Consider the following 23,142-nt stretch of genomic DNA (forward strand, 5'->3'; position numbering starts at 1 on the left):
TTGGCATGCAGAGAGCAGGTGCCCACTTAGAGCAGGGCAAACACTCACCCCCACCAAGCCCCTACTGCCCTGCAGCCCCAGCTGAGGGGCTTCTCCCAGCTGGGGGAAGAGGGCAGTGCAACCACTTCATCTTAATAAAGAAGGTTCCTCTGAGGGTTTCCTCATGCCTGAGCTGCAGCTGGCACAAACACCAAGGCAGCAGAATGCTGGACCCCACCGAAAGGGAAATGTTTTTCCTGGCCCTGTAGGTTCTGGATGCAGTCTGTGGTCTTTGCTCCCCGCACTTGCCAGACACTCCTCCCAGCTCTCCCAATACTTGCAAAGGCACCTTCTATACACAAGGGTAAATCTTTATTTACAGAGCAGCAGTACAGAGGATACAAACATTACCCCATGAAGGGAACTTCTTCCCTTCAGGACATGGCAGCAGCCGTATCACACACCAACCCAGCAAAAGGCACCACACACCCTTCCCAGGGATGGTCCTGCCATTCCAGAATGTCAGCACCCTCTCCCATGCTGTGCAGGAAAGCACAGGTGAGGCAATTCTGGTCAGACACCCCAAGAAACAGGCTGAAGGATAGCTTCTGCCCTGCCCCAGCCCAGAGCAGCCAGGTGGGGCATGCCAGTGCATAGATGGGTCCTGGGCACAACTAATACCTTGCCTTGCTGACAAAGGTATGGTGTTCTGGGCTTCTGGCTCACCTGAAAGATGAGAACCTGATGGCTGCTGGCATCAGCAGATCTTGGAAAGGCCAAGCCCCTGGGAGAAGGCACCTGCTGCGGGCTTTGTTGTGAGGGTTTCAGAGGCCATACCCATCCCAGGCCTGGAGCTCAACTACTCCCAGCAACCCTCAGAGCTGCTTCCCCAGGCAATGTGTAAATGTCCCACCCCCAGTCCTGCAGAGACAGGTGAGACTAGGCTCCTGCTGCACAGGGAGCACATTCACAGGGTCTGAGCTGCTTTTAGTACTACTTGACTAAAGACAACCTCCAAAAACTCAGCAATAGCCTTCCACAATTTAAATCCACAGCAGCTCCTCAGCCTTAGTCAAGCCTTACCCTCCTGGGCAGGCCCCAGCCCTAAGCTTTGCTCCCCTGCTCCTGGCTGGACACAGGATGTCAAACACACCTCAGGGGTGAACTCACCCCTGCCCTCATAGAAGCTGCCTGCTCCTGCCTACCCGGCCAGCCCACCCTTCTTCCCTCCCCTGAAGGGGTAATGGCAGACAGTGTCTTGGGGCCCAGAAGCACTGCACAGCTGTAAGAGGCATAGCCTCAGGGTGAGCAGTGGGGGCTGCAGGGCTGCCCAGCCTCCCCCAGGCCCCTAGCAGTCTCAGCAGGAACAAGGCATGGGGTGCAGGCTCTGTCTGCTGTCTCACGTGTACTCTGTCTTCCGGATGTAACTTGAGGGCACATAGCCCTGCTTCCCATGGGCCTCGGCCAGCCACCACTCCTGATTGCCTGTGATGTCCTCAAACTGCAGGATCCTCAGTCTCTGGTTAGCTGACACACTCAGCTCGTTGGTGTTTCGGCCTTTGAAGGTGTAGAGAGCGTAGTAGACCTGCCAGACAAGGGGAGAGCATCAGTTGGATAGTCACACCACACAGCCTCATTCTGACACTGCATAGGATGTGTGGGCTTTTGTCCTTCTTCCCAAACAGTGACAGCCCTGGCCCCATCCTGGCCTCTGCCCACTCCCATTTGCAGCCTAGTTCTGTCTCATACTCCACCTCCTACATCTTTCCTGTCACTGCCGGGGAGGAGGATGATTCAGTCCCCAGCCAAACTAAGCAGTTAGCCCTTGGCATCCCCAGCCCCATGAGGGTGGCTGAAGACTCACCTGGTTGCCCTCTGACTCGCTGTTCTCCAGCCCAGAGTCTCTGTCCTCCATCGAGGGTGTGGGCCTGAGATGTGCTTTGGTGGGGTGCCTGTTGCGAGAGCTGGGGCTGCAGCCCGGCTCAAGGCGGCTGTAGCGGCGCTGAGACGTCACTGTCCCAGCCAGTGGGGCTGTCCTGTCACCAGAGCCAAGCTGGGGCAGAGAGGGGGAGTCCACCTCCAGTGGGGGCTGTGGGGACTGGTACACATCTGCTGGTGAGGCAGAGTCCTGGAGGGGTTTCTGAGTGAAGGTGACAGCCGCCCCACTGGGGCTGAAGGTCAGGGTGGCGTTGCTTTGGGGAGAGCAGCTGCCGTGCTCCGACTCGTTGGAAGAGTGGCTGCCCACGGAGATGTCTGACTGGCTGCGGCGGGGGTTGTAGGGCTTCAGAAAGGAGCTGTACACGAAGCCCTTCGTCACTGCAGAGAGGGAGAGGAAGGGAGCTCAGACTGGGGCACAGGGAGACCAGAGGAGGGGACTCACAGCAGGCACCAAGGGCAGGGAACAGCCACCTACCCCCATTGTCTATGAGCCAGCGATTCTGGCTGCCCATGGGGTCCTTCTTCTTGATGACGCCCACAATGTCTCCTTCCAACAGGGAGACATCCAGGTCTTGGGCAGCATTGAAATTGCGGTCAGCCTGGAAGAGGCTCTCTGGGGGATAGCGGGCCAGGAGGGTGGCTCGGATGTCGTCTGACTGCAGGAGGTAGGTTGGCTGCAGAGGAACAAGGCAGGTGTGAGTGGCTGTCCTGGGCTCTGCAAGCCCTGACACCGGGCAGAGGGCACTCACCAGGCCGACAAGGGGCTGCCGCCGGGCAGACTGCCGTTCCATGCTCTTCCTTTCAAAAGTCTTCTTGGGAGCCGCCTGGGACTCTGGGAAGAAGGTGAAGGCCTGGAGCTGCTGGAGGACTCGACTGTGCTCATCCTGGAAGATGGCAATCAGGTTCCCCTCCCTGCCAGACACCTTCAGCAACTGGAACCAGAGCAAAGTTGGGGATCCTGGTTAGGTGACAGCTGCTGGGAGAAGCAGCCAAGAGCTACAGAGCAGACCACGGCAGGGGTCTGAGTCCTGCCTGTGATTTGTGTAAGACCCAGGTCTGCAGTCCTGTCTGGACTCAGCTCTAAGTGGTCCTCAAACTCATGACCCGAGATTCTCCCAGGACAATGCTCTTCTGCCACTGCTCCAAGAGCCTTCTACACACAATTGCATCATAACCCTGCAATGCCTGACCCGAGCATCCCACAGGAGCCCTCCACAAGTCACTTGTGGCCTGAAACCGCAGTAGCAGCTTCCTTCACGATGTGACAGGTCCCAGTGATGCTCAGGGATAAACCCTGCAGGGATCAGTGCTGCTCTGAGCCCAGGGCGCTGCCTGCACTGCGGGAACCCACCGACAGCAGGGGTCTGAGCTCCTCCAGGGCCAGGCGCACGAAGTCGCAGTGTGCCTCGGCATAGCCCCGCACGCAGCTGGCAAACAGCTCCTTGGCGAAGCGCAGGAACTTGGGCAGCTCGTCCAGCAGCTGCGCATTGAGGGCCTCGTAGTTGTTGCGGGCTGACTGCAGCTCCTCCAGCGTTCGCTTGTCCTTCAGCTTCTCCGCTCGCTCGGTGCAGTTGTGGAAGTCGAGGAGTTTGTCGAAGCGTTTCTGCACCAGCTTGTGGGGCCCCGCAAACATGCTCAGCAGCTGGCTCAGGGGCGAGCTCACCAGCCGCTCCGTCCGCTCTTTCTGAGGGGCAGAGGTGCAGTGAGAAGGTGAGACAAGGTGCTCTTTCCCACTGTGAATGCCAGCAGCTCACTCTCCAGCACACAACCTCCCCAGGACGGTATAGTCATTGTCTCCTGATGGCACCCACTGGAGCTCCAGAGGTCCCTTCCAACAGCAATTATTCTATAATCTTACGTAACTGTGCCAGCATGGGTAACTCTATGGGAAGTACCTGAACCACTCACATAAAGAGCTGTAGCATTTCAGGTATGGCTGAAAAAATGTGTATCTAACAGGCACATTCATAAACTCCCAGGCATCAAAGCTCTCAGGAGGGCAGAGCTAAGGAGGAATGCTCACAGCTCTCCCAGGTTACCCTCCCTGCAGCCTCCCAGGGCCTGCCCATCTGCAGCAGACCCCCAGCATGGGCCCCAAGGGGCATCCCCAGCACACGAGAGCACAGCCTCACTCACAAAGCTGGAGAAGAGCTGGTCGCTGATGAGACGGTTCACTTTCTGGAACTGGTCCAAGTCCCCACTTCCCTTCTCTGTGCACAGGTCCCACATGCTCCCTGCTGCCAGTGCCTTCATACAAGCTGATTCCTGCACCAGGGAGAGAGACATAGTCAGATGAGCCATCCTTGCTGCCCAGAAGGGGCTCCCAGGGCAGCCCAGACCACTCTGCAGGGCTGAGGCAGGAGCCGTGGCCAGAGGCACTGCAGGGACACACCATGCAGATAGGAGGGGCATGCTGAGCCCCACGGGCTGGGCATCACACCCAGACTCACCCGGACATGCTGCAGGTAGAGGGAAAGGTCCCGGATGAAGGACTTGATCAGACGCTCCTGCATCCGGAAGTTTTTCTCTGTCTCTTCAAAGGCTTCATCCTTTAGCTGTGAGAGAAAGTGTTTCAAGGGAGGTGATGCAGGACTCAGCACCTCCCAGAGTGCAAGGTGTGGGGCCCTCCTGCCCACAAGCTGGACAGCAGAGATGGGTGGTTCAGACCCTACGCTCACTCTGCCTCCCTGGCCTGGGTGAGAGCTGCACGGGGGAAGGGGTGTGGGGGGACAGCAGGTACCTCTGGAGAAGCACTGCAGGGTGTAAGTGCACCTGATGCACAGTACCTGGGGTGCAAAGCCTGTGAGATGCTTGAGGTGGCTGCTCACACGGTTGGATTTCTTGATGATAGAGTGGAAGTTGAGCTTGGAGATCTTCTCCATGAGGCTATCCTCATCCCCTTTTCTGTACTTTAGCACTAAACAGATTGATACAGAAATCAAAACCCTTGTAAGCACAAATACCCATGTCTTACACTGCCTCATCAACAATCAACTTGTTAGTTCTCCTCTTCCCCAAGCCTCTGCAGTCTGAAGAATCCCACACATCATTAGAGAATGGCTTGGGTTGGAAGTGACCTAAAAATCATCTAGTTCTAACCCCTCTGCCATGGGCAGGGACATCTACTAGACCAAGTTGCTCAAAGCCCCATCCAACCTTGTCTTGGACACTTTCATCCACAACTTCTACAGGCAGCCTGATCCAGTGCCTCACCACCCTCAGTGTACAGAATTTTTTCCTTATATCTAATCTAAATCTACTTTCTCTCAGTTTATCCAGTCCTATCACTACACGCCCTTGTAAAATATTGTATCATAACCTCCCATCCCATCCAGCACTGTGCCACCTATTTGGTTCTTGAGATGCCCTAGTTTGCAGACAAACCATTCAAGCTCTTCCACAGGATTATGCATAATGCCAGCATAAGATGACATAGGAGATGGTGTACAACAATCACTGGACATACGCAAGGTATGCTTCTATATTGCTTCTTTAGCAAATGCAAGCAATCATTATAGGCAGCCTCTGTCCCCTCAGCTTCAGTGGGGCTATGAGGCAGGACTAAAGTGTAAGATCTGCATGAACCAGGGGCTTCCAAGAGAAAACAGGGAGGGTGGCCGGCAGGTATCAAAGGGAGTAATTTTCTCCCTCTGTTCAGTCCCAGGGAGGCTACACTTGGGTACTGCATCTAGTTTTGGTGCCTGAAGGCCACAAGAGATGTGGGAGAGTCACAGCTCCTAACCCACAAGGAGAGCTGGGGGAGCCAGGCAGGCTGGACATGAGAAGGCAGAGGGGGATCTGCTCACAACTAGCAGCTACTTGAAGGGCAGTTACAAAGGTGATGAGGCCAAACTTCCCTGAGCAGTGAGATTTCCTCCGCGACCATGGCTGCCAGCTAAGGCTCAGTGGCCAGCAGACACCAACCACAGAACACCCAGTCCTGTCTGTCTCTGCCCAGCTCCTCACCCAGGTCCTTCCGGCGCTTGTACTCGTTGATGTTGACGTTGATTTCTTTGACTGCGAGGACAGCAGCTGTGAGTGGTGCCCTATCAGGGTGAGCCTCAGGGGTGGCACTCAGCAGCTCCATCAGCAGCAGTGGGTACCGCATCACCCTCTGCACGGGCTTGATGAGGAAGGAGCCCAGGTTAATGTAGTTTGTGCAACCCCTGGAAAGTCAGGACAAAGGAGATGTATCAGGTGTCAGTCCAGCTCTGCCACACAAACTCTGCCCCCTCAAACCAGTGCCAACCAGACCCAGAACTACAATGCCTCTAAGTCCACTGTACTCTCTAAGTCATGCTGCCCTCATGCCCAAACTCATTGCACTCCTGAACTCCTGGTGCTCTCAGTTCAACCCCAGGTTTCTGGTCCTCACTTGCACCAGGTGATCCTTCCCAGCCAGGATCCTCTCCATTACCAGACCCACCATGAAATCCCACATAGGCACAGCCTCACACATGCCAGAGAGCCACTTGTTTCAGATGCTGTTCCACCACACAACTGCCCACATCTGTCCCCCAGTGCAGGACAGACTGACTGCAGGACTACAGTCACTGCAAGGCTTTCCTGGCTCCTTGGGGCTGAGGGCTCCCAAATCCTGTTTCCTGCCCAAGATCTCCCCTCGCCTCATCACTTGTGCTGCCTACCTGTGCAGCCTACCCACTGCCACTGCTGCAGTCATGCCACAGACACCCCTCTCCTCCCAGCTGTGCCTCCACAAAGCAGTGTTAGGGCCCCCCAGCATGCACCCAGCCTGTGGCAGGAGGTTAGTTACAAGGGAATGGCCAGACCAACACGGACAGACAAGCAGGGACTAAGAGGAAGGATGCACTTACCACTCACTGTACAGGCTCCTGCCGGCCCACAGAGTGCCAAAAAGCAAAGAAAAGCAAGGGTTAATAGGGTGGCAGGTGTGCAATCCCACAGCCAGTGTCTGTGCCCTGCCAGTGAGGCTGCCAGGGCAGTGGGCAGACCCATTCTCCCACAGCAGCTGTCGGCACTGCTGGCTGCCAGGACGTTTCCCTCCACAAGCTGGAGCCCTGGCACTCACTGAGCCAGGCAAAGCAGCTCCTTTCTCACCAGCCATGGTGGGTCAGGGTTTGGGGAACAGGAGCCCTCAGGCCAGGACATGCCACCTTCTCTATACATTGGTGGCTTCTCTGCAGATTTTAAGGGGGTCTATAGGTTTCCCAGAACCTGTGCATTGGGGCAGGGGGCCATTTGAACCCAGAGCCTGGTGAATTATGCAGTGCCACAGTCAGACCCTCTCCAGTCACCACCTGAACTGTCCAAACACTGCTGACAGAGGGGCAGGGATGTTGGAAACTGATCCCCCTATCCCAGCCGGGTGGCTACCACAGCCAGAGACTCAAACCTGAGGCTATCCAGCAGGTCCAGAAGTAGTTTCTGCATCTTCTCATCCTTCTCATAGGTTTCCAGCAGTGCAATGGCCTCATCATGGTTCTGGCAATACACCCTGTAGACACTCTCCAGCTCTGCACGCTGTGTCAGGAACACTGGCCCTGCAGACAGCAGCAAAGCAGGACTTCAGTGTCTCCTGGTCCCCAGCTGCCTCCAAAAACACTGGCGTGTCTCATGATAAGACATCCAGTGTCCCTGTTCCGCACACACGGCTCAAGAAGACAGTGCTACTACAGCATGCAGGACCCCTCCTCATCACCCATCAGCACGGGGAGCTCAATCAATCCAGGTCTCCCAGGGGGAGTAGTGGAGACATTGGACACTGGGGCCACAGAGCAAAGGCACAGGCAGCCCAAGGCCTGAACAACTCAAGCTGGCAGCACTTTGGGGCAAAGGGCCACGGATGGCCACAGGCACTGTGTCTCAGCATGGCGACCCCTAGGGCAACACAGATCTCCTTGGCTTCGCTGTTGGACTGATGAGTAGCAATGGGGACCAGCAGGGAGAAAGCCCAGTCCCAGTGATCCTCTCCCACCATTTAAACTGTTATGTCCTGCCACTAGCAACGCCTATCCCAGCCTTCTGAGAAAAGGTAACAGCAGAATTCATACCAATGGCATCTGAAGCCTCCAAGGTGGACAGCAGCTGCTTGGAGAAGTTAATTACCATGTGGATGTTTCCAAAAAGGCTCTCAAAGTCTATGTTCTGCATCTAGTAAATGGGAAAAGAGATGTCCTGGATCATGACATGTCCCAGTCAGATCCAACAGCCCCCCTCCCCGCCACATTGCCCTCCTGCATCAGTCCTCAGCTTCACAGCAGGCACCTGGTGCACCCTCCTTTCATCGCAGTGACTCCTGTATGCATTTCCTTGTCCCCCAGTGCACTGAAACTCTCACTCCTTATGTGTCCTTCTCTTTCCCAGCAATTCTGCCTCTGCTCACCTGGTTTTCTCTTTCTCTCCCCACTAAATCTGTCTCATGCCAAGACTCCATATCTTATTTCTCCTGTCCATGAATTTAACCTATAAACCAAATGAAGATAAACTTTTCCTGCCCCAGAAAATCAGTCTGTGATACTTGCTGCCAGGTCTCTTGCTCCCAGCAAGGATGAGAGCTCAGCATCTCACAGCAGATGGGCTATTGCAACAAGTGCATGGAGCTGTGGGAACCACCCTCCTCCCCTCAGAATAGCTTAAATTTCCTTTATGGGTTCCCGTGCTGCTTTGTCGCCTTAGAGAACTAAACGGACTCAGTATCCTCACCCCAATTCACCAGTGCTGCACCACAGCTTTCCCTCCCTTCCCATCTCCTACCTGTGCCTGCTGCAGGGGCACCATGATCCTCTCCACGCACATCTCCAGGTCTCTGATATAGTCCCGCTCTGTCTGAAGCAGTTCCTCAATAACTTTGGCCCTCTTCTCCAGCATCCTCTGCTCTGCGCTCTCAGTGGCGGCCGAGGACGGCTCCAGGGATGGTGTCTGGGAGGACAGGAGAGTCATCTCTGCAAGACAGATAAACGAGATCATCATGCTCCAGCAAGGCTGCAAGGACAGGAGCCAAATAGCACCTGAACTGCGACACATGTAACCCATGAGACTGAGAAACAGCACTACTGAGAGACCAAGGGCCTTTCCAGAGCGGCCATCCCCAGGGCTGCAGGCAGACCCGGCTGCTCCTACAGCCCACCCTCGCAGCACCAGGAACGCTGCGAAGCCCCGGCACCGGCGCGCCGGGCAACAAACCTGCTCCACACGGTCTGCCCCTATACCGGCCGGGGCCACGCCGCTCTCCAACTCCGCGGCTCCGGGAGGCTACGGACACGGAGGGAAGCCCCCGCTGCCCCGCCGGGCAATGGCGGCCACCCCTCCCTCAGGCTGGGAGCGGGGTCTCCGTTCTGCAGCCGCGGGGCATTTCCATCTCAATGGCCGCGGAGGGCCCCGGGCACCGCAATGGTGCTGCCGCTGGCAAAGCCTGGAGCTGGATCCCGGCCAGCGGGGCCGGGCAGGGCCGCCCCGCCCGCAGGGCCCGGGGCTGCGGGCCGCCCTCCTCGGCCCCGTCCAGACTCCCGCGGCCCCTCTCCTCCTGGTTTTCAGTCCCACCTGCGGTCCCGGGCCGGCCCAGCCCCCTCCCGCTCCCATTGAGACATTTTATCCCCCCGCAGATTCCTGGGCCCCGCCGCGCTCTGCCCCACCTGCCTGCGTTCAAAGGCTGTGCCCTCGGACCGAAACCGCGGCCGCAGTGTTCCCACCGCCCCTCCCCGACCGCCCCCTGGTCACCCCTCTGAGGCCAGGAACACTCGGGTCTCCCCCATTTCAGGGCAGCACGGAGCCCCTTGCAGCGCCCAGCCTGCCTCGGGTACCCCATTTCATGTCAATGGCCGATTCCACAAATGCGCCGTCTGCTACGGAGCCCCAGCTGCCCTCCATCAGCGGAAATTTTTTTAGATTTGCAGGCATGTCCCAGCTCAGACATTTCTGGGAATGTTTTTGCAGAACAGGCACTTCCAGACCTCCACCTCCCTGACCTCTCCGGTGACAGCCTCAGGCAACAGAGGCTCAGCATCGATTAAGCCCAGGGACACCCAGCAGGGCTTGGGACTTATCCTGGTACCACAGCACCGACTGTGCACGGCCCCAAGAAAACCCCCACGCTCCCAGCTGCTTCTGCCCAGGTGCTGGGCAGGCTGCAGGCAGCGCCCAGCTGTGCCCTGTGGGGTGATGGCAGTACCCAGCACGGCAGCATGAAACATGGCATGGGAAAATTGCTGCCTCAGCCTAAGCATCCTGCCCACTGCTCTCCCAGGCCGGGGTCTTCACACTGAAACAACCTGAGAAAGAAGACACCCAAGCTGAGACACTGATTCAGCCCATGATTATCTGAAACCATGCCAGCCCTTTTGGCCCTTCCCACTGCAGAGCAGCTGGGGCAGAAACCAGGAGCATCAGCACCAAACAGCAAGTTCTTACAGCCACCTGGGCTGAGGATGAACCACTGTGCCTCTCCGCAGAAAGAACAACTTCAAAATCATTCCCACTGCAAGCCCGACAGATGGGAAACCCAGCTGAAACATTCAAATGCCCTCAATGTGGGAAGGAAGATACTCATCTCTCTAAGCTGGCATCTCTGCTGCCCTGCCTTGAAATCTAGCCTGGGGAGAGGCAAAACGACCAGCTCCATGGAGGAGGACTCAGTGACACAACCAGCACTACATTTAGTAGGCAATCATTGGGAAGAGAAGGCCTCACTGATTCCTACTGGCAACTATCCTTAAGACAAACCCCATCAGAGCCTGTCTTGGCTTTCCAGCAGTCCCTGATGATCAACTTTATCAACTCTAACGCAGCAAGGAGGGCCTGGGAGCAGATGCTGGGTTTAACTGGTTTTGCTCTTTGCATTTCCACAGCATCTGCAAAGTCACAGCAGCAGACTGGGCCCTGCTGTGCAAGGTCCTCCACAAACACCCACAGGGATATCCCTCGACGAAGCACTTGGAGCCTGAACAGGATACGAGCAGAAAAATGTACAGGAGGGACAACTAAACACCAAGATAATACAGTCAGCAAGTCTTTATGGCTCAGAGTTAATGAAGTAATAACAAATAAGTTATTTTAAAGAAGGCATGGCATTTGTTTTGCAGGAGAGCAAGCTCAAGTGGGAAGGCAACTGGGAAGAAACAGGAAGGTGTTAATTTGCAATGCAAACAGGTGTGTGAAACCCAGAGGGGGTGGGCGGGTGAGATGATACTACTGCATGGGGTGGGCTGGGAAGAATCTCGAAAATGAAGACAAGCCAAAATCACAGCCAGAAATGACCCATGCAGCAGCATTTGGGAAGACAAATGGAAAAGATTACATTTGCTTTGGTCAAAGAACAGGATTTTATATTTAGCCCCAGGCAAAATGCCACCACATTAAGTTTTGTACAGGACACCTCAGGAGTTTACTGCACCACCAAACAACCCTGCTGTGCTCCCAGCCTTAGCCATAGCGAAATTGCAGTCACACCATGTGTTTGGCTCCAGCTCCCCAAAACAAAGCTGGGGATGCCCAGTGCTGTTGGCAAGTGCAGCAGCTCCCCATGCTCCAGCAAGCAAACCCCAGGCAAGTAAATCTAGGTTAGGCCCTTACAGAAAGTACCCTGTGGTGGCAAGGATTCAACCCACACTTGTGAGATTGCCAGCTCCATGACACCCTTCTTCGGCAAGTCTCAAATCCCTGCCTATGGAAGAGAAATTAAAACCTTCCCTGCACAGATTTTAAGCCCACAGTAGTCATCAGCTCAGCTTGGTTGACCTGGCACAACGCGGGGAACCAGTTCTACCCACTTACACTGTACTAGTACTTGCATGATTTTGAAAACTCATACAAATTAATTCTCCTCCAGCCTTCTTGCTCTTCCTGGAAATTTCAAGATTCCTTCAAAAACAAGGCTACATTGCAGTCAAGTCTCTTAGGATTCTTCTTGTTATGACTAGTCCAGCATCCTCCTTCAGCAATGAACTCAAAAGGTATCCTACTTCTTTCCAAACACTTGCAGCTCAAAATATTCAAATACAGAATTTATTTTTAATATTTGGCTCTTATATCTAACCAATATGTATTAGTGTTTGTTTCTAATGCATTTAAAAACTCTCACTTTTTGTATTTCATACTATCTCTGTTAATTGTCATCAATTTATTTTTTCCTGTTTGTCACACATTCTTGTATGTCTAATAGCAGCTTTCCCTAAATGAGGCTTATTAAGCAGTTAACTAAACCCACCAATTTCACAGCTGTGGGTTTTGGTCATCCAGCAAGTATTTTTGAAAAAGATCTCCATTTTACTTCACAGATTTTCAATTTAAATGTTACCTTTCAATTTGATTAATCATGCCCATCAACTTTGAAGGTGCTAAGACATGCACCACAGCTTGAATGGGCTTTGTCGGCCTGCAGGAATATGACTCGTATTTCTCATGAAGCCACCAAATTCCAATCCAGTGACAAATTCATCTTTACCCATGACACAGTTGCCAAATAGGCATTCAGAAATACATTTCCATAAACAATGTTCTCAATCACAATTTTCAGAGACTCAGATTTTGTTCTCCTGTTTCTTCTTGGTTTGATGGTCTGAGACAGCCTCCCAGGAGCACCTGCTTTTGAGCTTTGCTAGTACCCCTGCTGACCCACGAGAGATCCAACACCAGCTCGTAACCCAGCCCTGGCAACGAGGTGTGAAGATGGAGCACACTCCCACCTCTGCCCTTCACGGGGAGGCTGCGATTTGCTGTCGCAATCACACGGCTCATCCTGCTCGTCTGAGAAATGCCACCGTCATCAGCTTTCTTCCAATTAACGAAACCTTTGAGTTGTTATTACCCACCCTCCTACTGGGAGCACACATGCAGGTTTTCCCTGCCCGGCTCTGGGAGCAGAGTTGGCCCACAAAGACCAGATCCAATGGGAAGTATGTGCACCACGCTGCAGGGCTCTCCCAAAGGTCTGCATCGCCCCCCAAATGCTCGTGCTCAGGGCTCACCTGGCAGCATCCCGCAGGCTCGGCGCAGCCCGGCGGGCGCTAACGCAACCTGGAGAGGGACGTGCCGCCCATCAGCGCCGGCGACAACCCCAGGAATCTCCGGAGGAGCTGCACCCAGCCGCGAGGCAAGCCCGGCCCCGGGCCCACAGCTCAGCACAGGCAAGCAGTGACTCAGGACAAAACAAACCAGCTGCAAATATTTGAAGTATGTGGAGGCCAGGAGGGGAGGAGCCACTGCCGACCATGAGGGGGAGGCGATGAAACTAGGGCAGGGAATAATTAATCTGAGCGAAAGGCTAAACTCGCTGCCAGGAGCAGGATCTGGCTGGGGCGAAAACTCTTACTCCAGACATTGGTAACACACCAGTGAGCTGAACGGGGGCAGAACAGGGATGCTTCTCCAGGGCCACTGGAATGGCTTGGTGTCCCAAACGTGTCTAATGCAGAGCCTGCTTGGTGGGGATATGTCTCTGATGATATCTCTCTGTGGTGAGACCACAACCATTGCCCCAAACAGCCTCTGGTTGCCCAGACAGCCCCATGGCATTGGGCGTGAGCAGAGGATGATTCCAATCCTTGACACAGAAAAAAGTGAAGTAATATGATGGTGTAAAAGAGCTAAACTGCTAAAGCTGAGTCAGGGCATCAACAGAAAGTGTGAGCAAAAACACTGATGGAAAAAAGAATGAAAGCTGAAAGTTCTTTAAAAGGATGTTTTAAATAGACATGAAAAAAACATGAAGAGAACTGTATTGATGAAAAATCTGTCCTGTATCTGTGCTTCAATAAAGACAGCAAATATAAATATATAAATGAGCATAGAAAGTGGATAATAGATAATAGATACACCAGGAACTCTGAAGCACAGAAAAATGAGAAAAGAAAGACATCAAGAAAAATCCATGGATGGTAGAATTCAATTTTCATCTTTTAAATGAAGAAATAAAATACTACTTTATAATAGACCTTTATTTCCATCCAGGACAAAAGAAAACCTACAATGACACAATCCAACATTTTTGGCAACCCTGGCAAAAAGGTAGAATTATACAATAAATTTTCTGCTTCTTTCTTTCTAAAAAGAAAGAAAGAAAAAAAAGAAAAAAGAAAAAAAGAAAAAAAACCTTGAAAACCCACTGCCAGTGGAGACTATCCAGAAAAAAAGGCATTTCTAAACAGAAACTGGATTTAGTTAATCTCACATAATAAAGTAAATGGAAAATCACTGCTGTCATGTAGAGAACTGAAGATCAATTCAACAGGATCACAAAATAAAGATGAGGCATATGAGTCACTGAGTGATCCAGGGTATCCTGGATAAGATGGAATTATTCAAACCAAGCAGGTTTAATGCAGACAAACGCATTAATGTATTCATGGGAACAAGAAACACAGCCACATGCAGGATTGTATTCTGGGGAGTAATTATTTTGCTTGATCAGACAAAATTCAGCAGGAGTTCCCTGACTGTTGTGGAGGACAACTGGGGTTTTAGACAAAGGCACAGGGGCATAGCAAGGTAAACTAGTATTGACACCCACCCAGAATCCCTCACCCAGCCCTCAAGTCCACTGTTTTAAAAGTCTGAACTGAAAAATGAGTGAGCATCAGGAAGAATAAACACTTAAAGGTCTTCCTGCGAGTCTTTGACCTGGGTATTTTAAGACTCCACTACAAAGAACTGAAGACTGAAAAATTACTTAATGACAGTACCTGCCTGAGAAGAATATCCATCAACTAAAAAGCTCCAATTTAGGAGAAAAAGGTTGGGGTTCAGAGCTGAAATGGAACACATAACATGCAAAAAACTTTTAAGAGTGATGGTGACTAAGCAGCAAAGTTGTGACAGGTGGGTTCTCCTGTTGATGTGTCAGGCAGTCACATCTGAGTCTCATCCCAGCAGAGGTGCTCTAACCAAGTAGCTGTCACCCGGTTACACTATACAGAAATCTGTAAGAAGTGTGATAACCCTCCTAATAGAAAAGATCATCTCTACTGGCTTGGAACTATTCAAGGCAGGCTGGATGCGGCCCTGGGCAACCTGATCTAGTGTGTGGCATTCCTGCCCATGGCAGGGGCACTGGAACTAGATGATCTGTAAGGTCTCTTCCAACCCAAACCATTCTATGACTCTACGATCCCTACTGGGGCTTTCAAGTCACAATTTCTGTCACTCAGGGGATTGAGGAGGAACCTGTGAGAGAAGTAAACAGCATTAGAAAAGGTGCCTGGAGCACACACTGAGGGAAAACCAGAGCTGCCTTTTCCCTGTCAGCTGTGTAGGTGGGTGTCTGCTGCCAAGCACAATGGGAGCTCTTTTGGGGAGGTGCTGGTGGGATCTTGCACTGAGGCAGCTACAGCAGCAAGCATTACATACCAAGGAGAGCTGCTGCTGGTCCAGCACTGTGCCCCAGCAGGGCAGGTGGAGGAAAGTAACAGACAATTGCAGCCAGAAACAGGCCACAGGATGGACAGACAGTGTTTGAAATACCTGGAGCATTCATCCCTCCTTTCCTGCTGTGAGACACTGGTGCTGATGATGAGGGCATCCTGCCCTGCTCCTCTTACAGCTACTCCCATGCCCCTGAGCCTGCCACAGTGGGGAAAAAATCCTTCAGCCCTGAAGAGTGAAAACTTTCACTTGGCATCACAGTCTGTCCCTTCAACTCTTGCAAAAGCTGGACAAGCCAGCACTGCTCCAGCCTCCTAAGGCTTTGTGAACCATTTCCCATCCCATTCTGTTCCTGGCCTCCTCCTGGCTCCCCTGCTGCCCTTTGGATGTCTTGGCACTGCAAAGCCTCTCCCTTTCCTCGCCCTGGGGACACAGCTGAGCAAAGTCCCACCGTAACAGGGTGGCCTGGGAGTGCAGAAATGCAGCCTTTGGAGCCTGCTTAATCAAATATCTCCAGAGGACAGATTTCATGCTAAGGCAAAGGTAGTCACTGCCTCCAGCTTTGCCATCGCTTTGGCTGTTGCACAGTTTTCCTCTCCATTTCAATCCCACTTCACGGAGAGTTCACACACACAGCTACATGAGACAGATGCTGGCAGAAAGGGCACAAGAACTAACAGGTTTTCAGACACATGGAGGCCTGTCCGTCAAGAAGGGCTCCTTCTGTCCCTCTGCCTAGACCCCAGCACCTTGCTGCCACATCCCACCCCCCCCAGTATTCTTCCAACAACCAGCCAAGCTTCACAAATCTGTCTGCAGCTGACTCTGACACAGCCACAGCATCAATGCAATGATTTCATCCATGCCAAGACAGCCTAAGCCTTCCACTTTGGTGACTCTCCAGCTCCAGGATGCTATTTGATAGGACTGGAGACCCAGGGATGGCTTGGGGACCCAGGACACAGGGCATGCAATATGTAGCACAGCCAAGGGACCACTGCAACACTGAGGGGCTGGTGACGCAGGAGATTCCCATCGGTGACACCCCCCAACACGCAGGTGCCTCAGTGTCCTGCCCAGGTGAATTACACAACTCGGAGTACTTGCTCTCTGCATATGTCTGAGTGCTACAACAGTTTCCTCTATTTCCTGTTTGCACTGCCTGTGAACAGCTGCCATGCTCAGGGTCAGGAATTGGTTCTTACACGTAGAATCTATTCATGATGGGTTATAAAAGTAAAACAGGCAGTGGAAATAACCCAGCATCTCACCCTTTCCCTCATGAGGAACCTCCTCAGGGCCCTAAAAGAACAGATGAACCAGGGCCACAAGTTTTAGGGTGTACCTGAAACACTCAGGAGCAACAGAAAGGACAGCATTGAGCCTGTGCCACCTGTGCTTCCCTCTCACTTGGGGCTCCACAAAATCCCCTTGCAGAGGCTGTACAGAGGGGTGAAGACCATGATGCTCATTTCAGTAAATCCCAGGGAGGCCCTTTCCTGTGAGAGCCTGTCTGTGCTGGCCACCCACGTGTACCAGAGTCCCAGTGCTGCCCTGGTGCCTGGGTGAAGGGCAGGGTGAAGGCACACCCAAGGGAATTGCCCACCATTTCCCTGTGTACCTTGCTTTTTCTTCCTGGTCTGCACAAACTCTGAGTGCCGCAGGGCACTGGGAGCCGTCCGTCTGTAGAAGCTGTTCCGCTGCAGCACAGAGCCCACCCTGTTTGCTTCCTCAGCCTCCTGCTCCCAGAGCTGGCTCCAGTCTGGCCGGCCCGTGCGTACCCTCGAGCGCTCTGCTCCACTGCTGCTCTTGGCTGGCATCCCAGGCCCTGGGGCTTCTCCTTCCAGCTCCCCATAGCTGTCGTAGTCAACAACGCATGTCTTGAACTGTGTGTAGCAGGTACCTGACCCCAGGTTCACGCCACCATCTCCCAAGGACCTGACTGCAAATGCAGGAACTTCACAATCTCTGTCTGGACTGCTGTGGTCCATGACATGGCCTTTGTGTCTCCTCTGTTGTTCAGTGTCTTCTTGGTCTACTTGGTCCCTGGTACCTACACGTGGCCTTTCCTGCTCTCTATATGCCCTAGGGCCTCCATCATCTCTATACCCCTTTTCCCCTTCCCTATATACTAGATTGCCTCCATCCTCTCTATACTGCCTTCTCCTCTCCCTATACTCCCCAGAGTCCCTCTCTTGCCTGTGCCACAGTTCCTTTTTCCTAGAATGTCTTTCATCTTCGCTGTAGTCCATAGGATCTCTGTAGTCCTGATACCACCTTCCCCCCTTCCTACAGTCTCCAAGGCCTCTGTCCTCTCCATGCTGCCTTCCCCTCTCCCTATACTGCCCAGGTACTCTGTCCTCTCGGTTCAGCCCTTCTCTTATCTCAGAACTGCAGTTTCTGTATTGAACACCCTCCCTCTCATACAACCTGTAGTTTCTGCCCTCTATATCCTGTCTTTTGCCTTCCCAATCATCGTCTGCTTTCCTGCAGTCCATGTACTGCATCTCTCCCTTCCAAAAACCTCCACAGTCTCCGTTCCTGCTCTGTTGGTCCACGGAGATGCCCTCCTGTCTCCCGGAACTGTCCCAGCCGCTGTCTGCTCCTCGGCTGCCCGGGTACTGCCTCCTCGTCACCCTGGGTCTGTCGTTGCAACCAGCCACGTCCTCTCTCCGTACAGCACAACAGTCCTCGTATTCCCAGCTGAGGAGCCGCGGTTGTCTCGGATCCTCCATGCAGTGTTTCCTCTAAGGATAGGTGCGCACAGTCCTGTGGGGTGTGGCACAGGGGCCCACTCCCCTCACTCTCTGCTCTCTGAGCCCTGCCCCGGGCTGACGCCAGTTCTCCACTCTGCTCCAGCACTCCCGTCCCAAGTGAAACGCAGGTGCTGCTTCCTGAAACCAGCCAGCAAAGGCACGGGCCCAATCGCTGCCAGCCCCGGCCTCCTCCACCTGCTGCCCAAAGTAATCAGTAACCAGCCCGGAGCGAGGAGGGGAGCCAGGCTGGGCAGGCTCTCACCGCCCAAACCGGCTCCACGGCTTTGCCAAAGGCTCTCTGCAGGCAGCTCTGAGGCAGGGAAGAGGAGGGCACTGGAGCATGCAGAGGCCCTGCCCCGAGACCAGTGTCCTCAGGGAAGGGAAACAGAGCGTGTGTGAGACTGCAGGAAGCCACAAACCAGAGGTGGGATACCAGATCTTCTTCCACTGCCTTCCCACCCCTGATAGCATGAAGGCAACAACGTGGTCTAGAAGAGGCTGGGCTCTGCTCCACACCTCGCTGGGGCAAACTGAGGCCTTCAGGCTGCCCCTGGCTCAACCCTGATGCTGAGCCCATCCCTTCCCAGCCCTCACCCACAGTCATGGGAAGATCAGGAGAGGAGCTGCTCCCTGCAAGACAGAGCAATGCCTACACAGTGCCATGCAGCCACAGCTGCCTGGTTCCCTGCTCTAGCGGGTCCACCCGCTGACAGGAACAGGCTTGAAGGGATTACCTGGGTTACAGACTCCAGTGCCAACACACAAAATAAGTTTCCAGGAGGCTATAGAAATATGCACTCCAGTAACACCTCTCACTGCAGGGCACAACATATTCCCAATTTTCCATGCTAAACAGAGAGCTCCTATAAGAAACCAAGAGACAACCACAACATGCCCTTGACAGAGAACGTGAGAGTCTGTGGATGTCATCCATGTCTCAGGTTCTTGCAACACTTGTTAGGAATGCAGAGTCCATGCTCTCAGCTGGTAGAAGACAAAAATAAAACCAACTCTCCTACTCCAACTGCAGGAGGGCAAACACTAATCCTGCCCCAGCCTGGTGATCAGCAAAACCCCAGTGTGCTCACAAGACACACCAAAAAAGCAACCTGATGATTTTAAAGATTTACTGTAGAAAACCACATATTTTCTACTCTTCCTTTGGCTCCCCAAAGGATACGCTGAGGGGCTGGATTCCCTCAAGATTATGCCTGCCCTGCTTTGGTTGCTGGTCAAAGCTTAGTGAGAGCTTTTCTGCCTTCAGTGTGTCTCCATGTTCACCTAACAGTGGTAATGCAGAGGTCATGCCTCAGGCATGGCCCAAACACATTTTGCTGAGCTGATGCAACACCAAGTTACTGTTCTGTCCTGCTGCACTAGAACTGGGCTAGCAAGACATGCTCTCTGGCCACATTTAGATGTGTCAGGAGGGACATGACAGGGCTTGGGTAGGAGACATCTTTATCACAGGGCTAGAGAGGTCTCTTGAGAAAAATCTCCTAGGACTACTGGAAGCTTACTAACTTGAGGATGCCTCAGGATAGTGCATTAGTTCTTGCCTAAAGCTTCCACTTCCAGAAGCCAACAGGGCACAGGTTCCACAGGATTGGTCCTCTGCCAGGAAGCACTGGGACAGTAGGAGATATTCCCAGCAAGACCCATCCCATCAGAAAATTTCCCTCGAGATTCAGTCTAGATTTTCCTCTTCCTACCTTCAAGTTATTTCACCTAGCTTCAAATCCTCTAGGCCTCGTTCCAAGCATGCCTCTCGCACACCACTGACATGGAGGTTGTTTGTCACCTATCAGCCATCATTCCCATGTGCTCTGCCTCAGACATGATCGTGCAGCAAAGTGCCTGGGCTCCCCAGGGCTGATTAAGCAGTGGGAGGATGGAGGCAGTGAATTCAGAGTGAGTAATTCCCAGGCAGGAGTTGGCATTTCACTCCACCTCCTGCATGCAGTGCCCACATTTCCTGCATGTCGTGGGTTTTGGTAACAGAACTGCAGTGTCAGAGCTCCTGGGAGAAGCCTGGGAAGGGACTGTGGGAGAAGATGTATGTGGTCCCATCTTTCCATTTGTCTACTGTAATATCAAGTGAATGTAATTAACAGCACTGATCTTTACATGGCACCTTCAGGTTTCAGAGAACAAATGTGCTGATATAATAATGGCAAATTCCTCTTTCCTGAGTAATTTTTTTCTGGAGTGCAAGAACAAAAGTCACATTTTCAGCTACAGATATGCCACAATTGAAAACTCTTTGTTGCTATTACCAACAGAACAGTGCTGTTTTCTTGTCCAGGACTCCACGGACAGCAGGAACACAGGGGCAGGCTTTACTTTTTGCCCACTAATCCATCCCACTCCCAGGCCAGGTTCAGTCCCCTTCTGTGTACCCCTTCTCTTCTGAGTGATAAATCTCCTGTATCAGCACCAGAGCAGAAACCACAGGAAACCCAGTGCCCTGACAGGTTGAGGGCAGTCACAGCACAGACAACTACTCAAATCTCAACTGCAGGACCACCAGCAAAGCCACCCTGAAGTTGCTGCTCACTCCACTACAGATAAGAGGGGATGAGGCAGGGAGGTTGGAACTGCAGCAGCTGTGGTTTTGCTTTCCATCACAGGCATACTGGGAGTGGATGAGATGAAGGCTCTGGATGTATCGTGGGGCCGGAAGAGGAGATGGGGAGATGGGAGAGTTGGAAGGAAAAGGGGGTGGGGAAGACCAGGGCAAAGGGATATCTAGAGAAAGACACTGTGATTTTCCAAGGCAAAATCATGATGATTTGTACTGCAACAGTGCTTACAAAATGACCAAAATCAGGAATTAAAGTAGGGTATAAAAGACTGCCTTCAAGAGTGTCTGTAAAACAGCAGAGGCACCTGTGCTCCTGAAGCATCCCCCATCCCATGCTGCTGAAGACTCACCTCTCAACTCCTGCAGCTCCATGCTGAGGCTCTCAATGTTGGAGTCACAGAAATCAAGGTTTTCCATGGTCTCTGCTCTCACCAGCTCATCCTGCTGCTCCTCCAGCATCAGCCTTAGCTCGGCACGGGTCTTGCTGTACGCCTCCAGATCTCGCTCCACCTCTCCAATTCTAGTCAGCAGGATGGAGCTGGAGGAGGCTGATCCTGCCTGTGTCAAGTCCTCACGTCCCTCCTCCACCTGCTGCTCTGGGGTGCTGGGCTGAAGCTGTGCAGGGACCACATTTTTCCGCTGGCTGCTGGATGGGGGCCGGGGTGCAGGCCGGGAGAGTTTGACCGAGAAGGACAGGGACCTGCCTTTGGGCACTTGGCCACCCTGCACGTGCACAGCGGTTGTCGCAAGGCTGCTGGGCCGAGGAGGGGGTGGCCTCAGGGCCCTTCTCCTCTCTGCCTGCCTGGAGTGGGACACAGCTTCAGGAGAGCCACGGACAATGTCTTTCTCAGAGCTGTAGTCCAAGATAGAGAAGTGACGGGAGACCTTGTCCTGCTCCACACCAGTACTTGACAGACTCTTCTCAAACTGGGCCAGCTGCTCTGTCAGTTTGGAGTCCAGGTCCACGCAGCCATCCCCCTGCACTGCAAGAGGGCAGCACTCCCTCCAGCTCCCAGCCCGTGTGTCCAGGCCCACCTGAGCAATTCCTAAGCTGGAACAGGGCTTGGACTTCTCCTGTTTACTGTCCATCCAGTTGTCTAGGTCTTGGGTGCTGCTCTGGCTCTCCTGGGGCTGAGATGCTGCCCAGCTGTTAGGAGATGAAATCGCCTGGCTCCTGCAAGGATTTTGGGGGAAGTGGGGAGCCTGCAAGGGCACAATGGGGCTGTCTCCATCGTGCTGAGGAAGGGGGTGAGTTTCTGAGTTTCCTGGGGAGGCTGAAAGGGTCCCCCCAGGCTCCAATTCACCTGCTTGGCCAGGCCTGTTGCCCTGTGGGGGAGGCAGCTGAGCAGAGGGGAGAATGCCATTGACTGTCTTCGTGTGGTTAGAGGAGACCGAGCCCCCTGTGCCTTTTGGATGTGGCTCTTGGGGTCCCGTGCTGGGAGAGGCCTGGTGCTGTCTCAAGTCAGTGCCAAGAGGACCCTCTGACCTCCCTGCCTTGTGAGACAAAATGGTGGCAGGCTCAGGGTATACAGCCAAGCCATCCTCCTTTTCCCTGCTATCTTTCCCTGGCAAAGGAAGAGTTTCAGAGCAAGTGCTTTCTGGATCTTGATGGATGGTCAATCCACAGCTGCCTCCACCTTGCAGATCCCCAGTACCCACCTTTTCCCTGCAGGCCTCAGAGGCTTCCAGCCTCACAAATCTGTGTGGAAAGATGCCACGTTTTCCTCTCAGCTCCCCCTCCAGCCAGCCATCCTCCAGAATGCCTACAATCCGAATCCTGTCACCTACATCAAAATCCAGTTCCTGGGACTCCAGGGCTTGGAACTGATAGAGGGCAACACCATAAGTACTCCCTGGCTCGTTGTCATCTTTGGGGGGCATGTCTACTGTCCCATTGGTGTCACAAGTCCCTGTGGGCTCTGGATCCACTGAGGTTCCTGGTGCTCGCAGAGGAGTAAGCAGTTCCACAAAACCCTCTGGGAAGATGCCCCTGCAGCCTCTGAGCTCACCCTCAAACCAGCCAGGCTCTGGGACACCAACAATGTTGATCACATCCCCTTCCCTGAAGTCCAGTTCCTCCTCCAGCTGAGCAGACAGGTCCATCAGGGCCCGGGCTTGGCCCAGTGAGTAGGCAGGCACCTCCAGGAGAGTGCTCTGGGACAGCTGACGTCTCCGAACTGAAAGGCACAGCTCCCTCACACATGATGAGGGGAAAAAGCCCTTGGAACCCCAGCTGCTTCGGCCCTGGAGCCAGCTGGAGGCCAGGGACCCCCCCAGGATCACCAAGTCTCCTGCAGAGAATGAGACACACCAGTTCAAAACTGCTCTCATTACTCCTTCCCACCTCTTATTCCTGCCTCCCCGCGTTCCCTCCTGGCTGTGGGTGAGGACTGGCACTCTGTCAGAGCACAGTACATGCTGGGAATGCACACAAGCACAGGATGGGGTTAAAGCATGAAGTATCAGCAGCCTCTTGTACATCTAAGATACACAGTTTGGCTGCAAAGTCGTGCAGGTGCATCAAAGCTTTCATTCTCCCCCAAATGCAAG

At 53.4% G+C, this 23,142-nt stretch overlaps 1 protein-coding gene across 10 annotated transcripts in view; it reads right to left on the reverse strand.

Annotated features, from left to right (window-relative positions):
* Positions 1-329: 329 nt before the first annotated feature.
* LOC125329334 (dynamin binding protein) overlaps positions 330-23,142 on the reverse strand; it is a 34,029-nt gene continuing 11,216 nt past the window's right edge. For 5 of the 10 annotated variants that reach the window (XM_048311121.1, XM_048311120.1, XM_048311119.1 and 2 more), the window contains 14 exons: positions 20,943-22,883; positions 8,653-8,840; positions 7,950-8,049; positions 7,292-7,439; positions 6,753-6,770; positions 5,884-6,083; positions 4,704-4,834; positions 4,368-4,472; positions 4,054-4,182; positions 3,269-3,601; positions 2,667-2,849; positions 2,393-2,591; positions 1,844-2,295; positions 330-1,564 (listed from right to left, as the gene is read on the reverse strand). In XM_048311121.1, coding sequence (XP_048167078.1) covers positions 1,379-1,564; positions 1,844-2,295; positions 2,393-2,591; positions 2,667-2,849; positions 3,269-3,601; positions 4,054-4,182; positions 4,368-4,472; positions 4,704-4,834; positions 5,884-6,083; positions 6,753-6,770; positions 7,292-7,439; positions 7,950-8,049; positions 8,653-8,840; positions 20,943-22,883 — 4,313 coding nt within the window. In that variant the 3' untranslated portion in view covers positions 330-1,378. Of the gene's footprint in view, positions 1,565-1,843; positions 2,296-2,392; positions 2,592-2,666; positions 2,850-3,268; positions 3,602-4,053; positions 4,183-4,367; positions 4,473-4,703; positions 4,835-5,883; positions 6,084-6,752; positions 6,771-7,291; positions 7,440-7,949; positions 8,050-8,652; positions 8,841-9,081; positions 9,188-12,860; positions 13,022-16,873; positions 18,137-20,942; positions 22,884-23,142 lie in introns of those variants that run through there. The other 5 variants (XM_048311123.1, XM_048311125.1, XM_048311126.1 and 2 more) reach the window with 5 other exon arrangements.

The sequence above is a fragment of the Corvus hawaiiensis genome, chromosome 8, assembly GCF_020740725.1.
Source record: "Corvus hawaiiensis isolate bCorHaw1 chromosome 8, bCorHaw1.pri.cur, whole genome shotgun sequence".
Lineage (NCBI taxonomy): Eukaryota > Metazoa > Chordata > Aves > Passeriformes > Corvidae > Corvus > Corvus hawaiiensis.